Source organism: Epinephelus moara, chromosome 2 (genome assembly GCF_006386435.1).
Source record: "Epinephelus moara isolate mb chromosome 2, YSFRI_EMoa_1.0, whole genome shotgun sequence".
Lineage (NCBI taxonomy): Eukaryota > Metazoa > Chordata > Actinopteri > Perciformes > Serranidae > Epinephelus > Epinephelus moara.
Genome location: NC_065507.1, coordinates 384,774 through 390,560, shown reverse-complemented (window position 1 = coordinate 390,560; position 5,787 = coordinate 384,774). Strand labels below are relative to the sequence as shown.

The 5,787-nt window shown below is 34.8% G+C and overlaps 1 protein-coding gene across 1 annotated transcript in view; it reads left to right on the top strand.

The window, feature by feature from the left end:
• LOC126400226 (stress-associated endoplasmic reticulum protein 1) overlaps positions 1 to 2,104 on the top strand; it is a 4,289-nt gene extending 2,185 nt beyond the window's left edge. The window contains exon 3 of the mRNA XM_050060790.1: positions 1,472 to 2,104. Within this exon, the coding sequence (XP_049916747.1) occupies positions 1,472 to 1,512 (41 nt within the window). The 3' untranslated portion in view covers positions 1,513 to 2,104. The remainder of the gene's footprint in view (positions 1 to 1,471) is intronic.
• Positions 2,105 to 5,787: the final 3,683 nt, after the last annotated feature.

Here is a 5,787-nt window from a genome sequence, read left to right as displayed (position 1 = left end):
CAGTTATGAATAAACATAAATATATAAAACACTAAACGCAGTGATGAATAAACATAAATATATAAAATACTAAACACAGTTATGAATAAACAGAAATATATAAAACACTAAACGCAGTTATGAATAAACAGAAATATATAAAACACTAAACGCAGTTATGAATAAACATAAATATATAAAACACTAAACGCAGTTATGAATAAACAGAAATATATAAAACACTAAACGCAGTGATGAATAAACATAAATATATAAAATGCTAAACACAGTTATGAATAAACATAAATATATAAAACACTAAACGCAGTTATGAATAAACATAAATATATAAAATATATAAAACACTAAACGCAGTTATGAATAAACAAATATATAAAACAGTAAACGCAGTGATGAATAAACAGAAATATATAAAACAGTAAACGCAGTAATGAATAAACATAAATATATAAAACACTAAACGCAGTTATGAATAAACATAAATATATAAAACACAAACGCAGTTATGAATAAACATAAATATATAAAACACTAAACGCAGTTATGAATAAACATAAATATATAAAACACTAAACGCAGTCATGAATAAACATAAATATATAAAACACTAAATGCAGTTATGAATAAACATAAATATATAAAACACTAAACGCAGTGATGAATAAACATAAATATATAAAATGCTAAACGCAGTTATGAATAAACATAAATATATAAAACACTAAACGCAGTTATGAATAAACATAAATATATAAAACACTAAACGCAGTTATGAATAAATAAATATATAAAATACTAAACGCAGTTATGAATAAACAGAAATATATAAAACACTAAACGCAGTGATGAATAAACAGAAATATATAAAATACTAAACGCAGTGATGAATAAACAGAAATATATAAAACACTAAACGCAGTTATGAATAAACATAAATATATAAAACACTAAACGCAGTGATGAATAAACAGAAATATATAAAACACTAAACGCAGTTATGAATAAACAGAAATATATAAAACACTAAACGCAGTTATGAATAAACATAAATATATAAAACACTAAACGCAGTGATGAATAAACAGAAATATATAAAACACTAAACGCAGTTATGAATAAACATAAATATATAAAACACTAAACACAGTGATGAATAAACAGAAATATATAAAACACTAAACGCAGTTATGAATAAACAGAAATATATAAAACACTAAACACAGTTATGAATAAACAGAAATATAAACATCTAACAGTAAACAAATGTCCGAGCTGTGATCTGTGTCGCAGCTGAGTCTTATCGTCATGATAAAGTCGCTCTGCTCTCTGTAGTCATTTTGACTTTTCACTCAAACACAAATCGATATAATAGAAACACGATGTGTGTGGACGGAGCTTATCTGAGCGTGCTCAGACAGAGTCCAACAGTCGGACTTATCTGCGTCTGACTCGTGTCTCTGGATCTTTGCAGCCATCTTCCAGATCATCCAGAGCATCAGGATGGGCATGTAGTGACCTCATCAGAAGGGGGCGGGAACACCTGGGCGAGCGGCTCAAAGTACGATGACATTGTCGCCCCGACCTGAACCCACCGGAACATTCCTGAACTCTGACAGCCATCTGCAGCCTGACCTGCATGCACACACATACACACACACAACCACAATGACCAAACCCTGCCCCCATAGACCCCCGTCCTCCTGTTGTCTGTTGATTTAAGGTGTCGTTGCCGCCGACCTTCTCACAGTCTCTCTGTCAGTAAACAAGCCATACACGTGCCTTTCTCTGTTTACCTGTGTTTTAGCCCCGCCCCCTCTGATTACACCTTATCAGTGGACATGAGGGGGAGGGGCAGCGGGGGAGTCAGAGTCCGACCTGCAGCAGAGTTTCACTCAAACCAAAATCTGTGTCTTCTTCACATTCCAGCTCAGAGTCTGATCTCAGATCTGATCTCCTCCTCTTCCTCCTCCTCCTCAGTGTAATGTAATGAGATGAAGGTCTTTTGAATCAGAAGCTTTGGAGGTGTTGACAGGTGTGTCTGCACCGTGTGCAGCTTCACCTGAACAAATCGTGTTCACTTAATAAAGTTTCATTTTGAAGATGGCCGATGTGTCTTTGTTTTTGTTCACAAAACTGGACCTGTTCTTGGGCCTTGGTCAGGTCCTGGTCATGATCCTGGGCCTTGGTCAGGTCCTGGTCATGATCCTGGGCCTTGGTCCAGGTCCTGGGCCTGGGTCAGGTTATGGTCATGGTCATGGTCCTTGGCCTGTTCATGGTCCTGGTCATGATCCTGGGCCTTGGTCAGGTCATGGTCATGGTCCTTGAGTAGTTTTGGTGTTGCAGTGGCTCAGTGTGTCCACCAGGTGACGCTCTGTGGGGGGGGGGGGGTCTCTGCAGACTAAATCAGTTTCAGTCACATGGTTCAGAAGCTCTGACCTCAGTCAGTTCCTCTGCTTCTCCACTGGGGGAGCGCTGTTTCAATACAGACTGATAGAGAGCAAAAAGGGGGAGGCATGTCCAACATGTTTTTAACACTGGGGAGCGACTGATGTTATTTATTTTATTTGAACACATTAAATGGTAATTTTTTGTTTTTATTTTACTGTAGATTTAAAGAAAACATGTCTTCCAAACCCAGGGCCAGGTTTGTTTGTTTGTTTGTTTGTTTTGTGTGTGTTTTTAACAGTAAATATATATATATATACATATACATACATATATTCAGTTTGGCAATTTTTTTGTCATTTGATTTAATATTTAGAGATTTTTATATTTCTTTAAAAGTTTTGGCAATTTTTTTATGTTAAGCATTTTTTTTCCCAAAAATCTTTGGTCATTTCTTTTTTCCTTAAAATTTTTTTGAGAATCTAAATTTAATAAAACTCACAATTTCTAAAGAAAACATGTCTTCCAGATGTGGGGGTATTCCAGAAAGCAGGTTCAGTAAAAACTCTGAGTGTGTTAACCCTGAAATGAGGGAAACTCTGGGTTTTCAGTTCCAGACAGAGAGGTAAGTCAAACTCTGAGTCAATCACCATGGCAACTGACTCTGTGAACCTAACCTGCTCGCTGGCAGGTTTTCTTTAAGAAACCCTGAGTTCACCCTGTCTCCTCCCTACTGCCGAGCCTGAAGCAAGCTGGCAGACACACATGGGTTGTTCATATGTAGGCAGAATTAATTCACAATGCTTTACGCTGGGAGAGGATCTTCAGACCCCATTTAGATGTGCTGTCTTTCCCCAATGAATATCTGTTTGAACCGTACAGTTTTTCATTGGACTCAATCATTTACCGGCCACACATATCAAATCTGACACACTACAGATGTGCGCTCTCATCAGAGCAAATGTTTTTTTGTGAACGGTAGCTTTTTACATGATATTGGTTACCTACAGTACATAATGACATAGCCACTGAATGACAGGTTATTGAAGCTACTTTGTTTAATAAATCAAATATGAGTCAAACTAAAGGAAGGTACAGTCATGGCCAAGTCAAATGTGCCTTACCTGTTTGAATGATGTTTTTATAATTCATTTGAAGCTGCTTCCAAGTGTGTTTTTCCCCTGTGAGATTGCACCTACATGAAAATCAGATTTTATTCCAAACCACTTTTTCACCTGTAAGCTACGATTTTAATTAAGTGTGGTTAAATGTAAATTAATGAACTACTGCATTCAAACGTACGCGTTGACTCAGGCAGCAGTTTTCTCCCATGCTGCCTCTCTCTCCTTGGCAGCTTTAGTGCTGTTACTTTGTTTATGAAATATATGCTATATAATATATTCTATCTCTCCATTCATGAGCACCTCCAATTCCACAGGTGTAAAATAAGTTCATTGCTTTTTCTCTCCGGTTGCCATGGTGACTCGAGGTATCGGGGCTCCACTGGTGATGGCTTTTTATTGTGGTTGTGCACGTGCTTAACTCAAGGTGTACCTACTCAGAGTTGACTGAACTAATTCAAATCAGCTGTTCTGGAACCGGATACTCAGAGTTTCCCAGCTCAGAGTAAGTCAAGTCAGAGTTCAGGATTAGACTCAGAGTTTGTTGAATCTCCTACCTGGAATACCCCCGTGGTCCAGTTCTGTTTGTTTGTTTGTTTTTGTTGGGTTTTTTGACAAGTTTTCCTTTAAAATATGTTTGCCAATCTTTAAAGAAAAGCAGGTTTTATTAACATTAAAAATCAGCCAAAATGAAGCCATCCATCATCTCTCTGCCAGAAACTGTAAAAACAGGATTTTTTTTTGGTTTTTCAAATTTCAAATGGTCTTTGAACACATCACATGACAAACATTGCTGTGACAAAAAATCTGAGTTTAAAACAGTGATATTTCATCAAACTCACTTTTTCCTACGTCTCATTTAAGATTTGTCCAAAACAAAGCGACTGTCACAGAGGCCGTTTACACGTTGCCGGATATTTTCATAAACGGACATTTCACCATCTCCGTTTTCAAAAAGATCTTCGTTTACACTTACCCGTGTATATATACACAAGAGCATGCCAAACCTGTAGGTGGCAGTGTAACGAGAAGCTCAAGGCTTCCATGTATCCATTGTCACCATAGCAACATAGGTCGCACTTTTGACACAGGCGCAAGTTCCGGCGCATACTGTGACGTCGGCTGCCTATAACTCCGTTTATCTCAGTTTATCTCAGTTTATCTCAGTTTACATGCAAACGCGCAACCGGAGTTTTCCAAAATCTCCACTCTGGCCGGAGTTTTTAGAAAGACTCTTTTTCAGAGGAGAAATCTCCGTTTGCGTGTAAACGAAGGGCACAAACGAAGAAAGATGTCTCCGTTTATCAAAATCACCGTCTAGTGCAAACGGCCTCACAGCATCAAACATGACGACTAAAACTGAGACGTTTTTAACTTTGATGTTCAAACGTCGAAGTTTATAAAATATAATAACTGATCTATGGAAGAGGGACGGTCGTGGATTTTCCTCCAGTCTGAACTCTGTCCTCTTCTACATGTATATATATATTATAACACATGTATGTGTTATGATACATGCATGTTATAGTATTACAAATGTACATTTTATTATACATGTATGTTATATTATTATATATGTACAACATGTTATTATACATGTATGTTATATTATTATATTTGCACTACATGTTATTATACATGCATGTTATATTATTATATATGTACGTGTTATTATACATGTATATTGTATTATAACACATGTACAGCATGTTATTATGAATGTGTTATTATAATAATATATGTACTACAAGTTATTATACATGTATGTTATATTATATATGTACAACATTTAATCATACATTTATGTTATATTATATATGTACAACATGTCATTATACAGGTATGTTATATTATATATGTACTACATGTTATTATACATGTATGTTATTATATATGCGCAGCATGTTAATATACATGTATGTTATATTATTATATATGTACAACATGTTATTATACATGTATGTTATATTATTATATATGTACAACATGTTACTATACATGTATGTTATATTATTATATTTGTACTACATGTTATTATACATGCATGTTATATTATTATGTGTGTTATTATACATGTATCTTATAATTTGTTATTATATATTATCATATATTATTATGTATGTACTACATGTTATAATACATGTATGTTATATTATTATATATGTACTACATGTTATACATGTATGTTATATTATTATATATGTACATGTTATTATACATGTATGTCATATTATATATGTACAACATGTTATTATACATGTATGTTATATTATTATGTTTG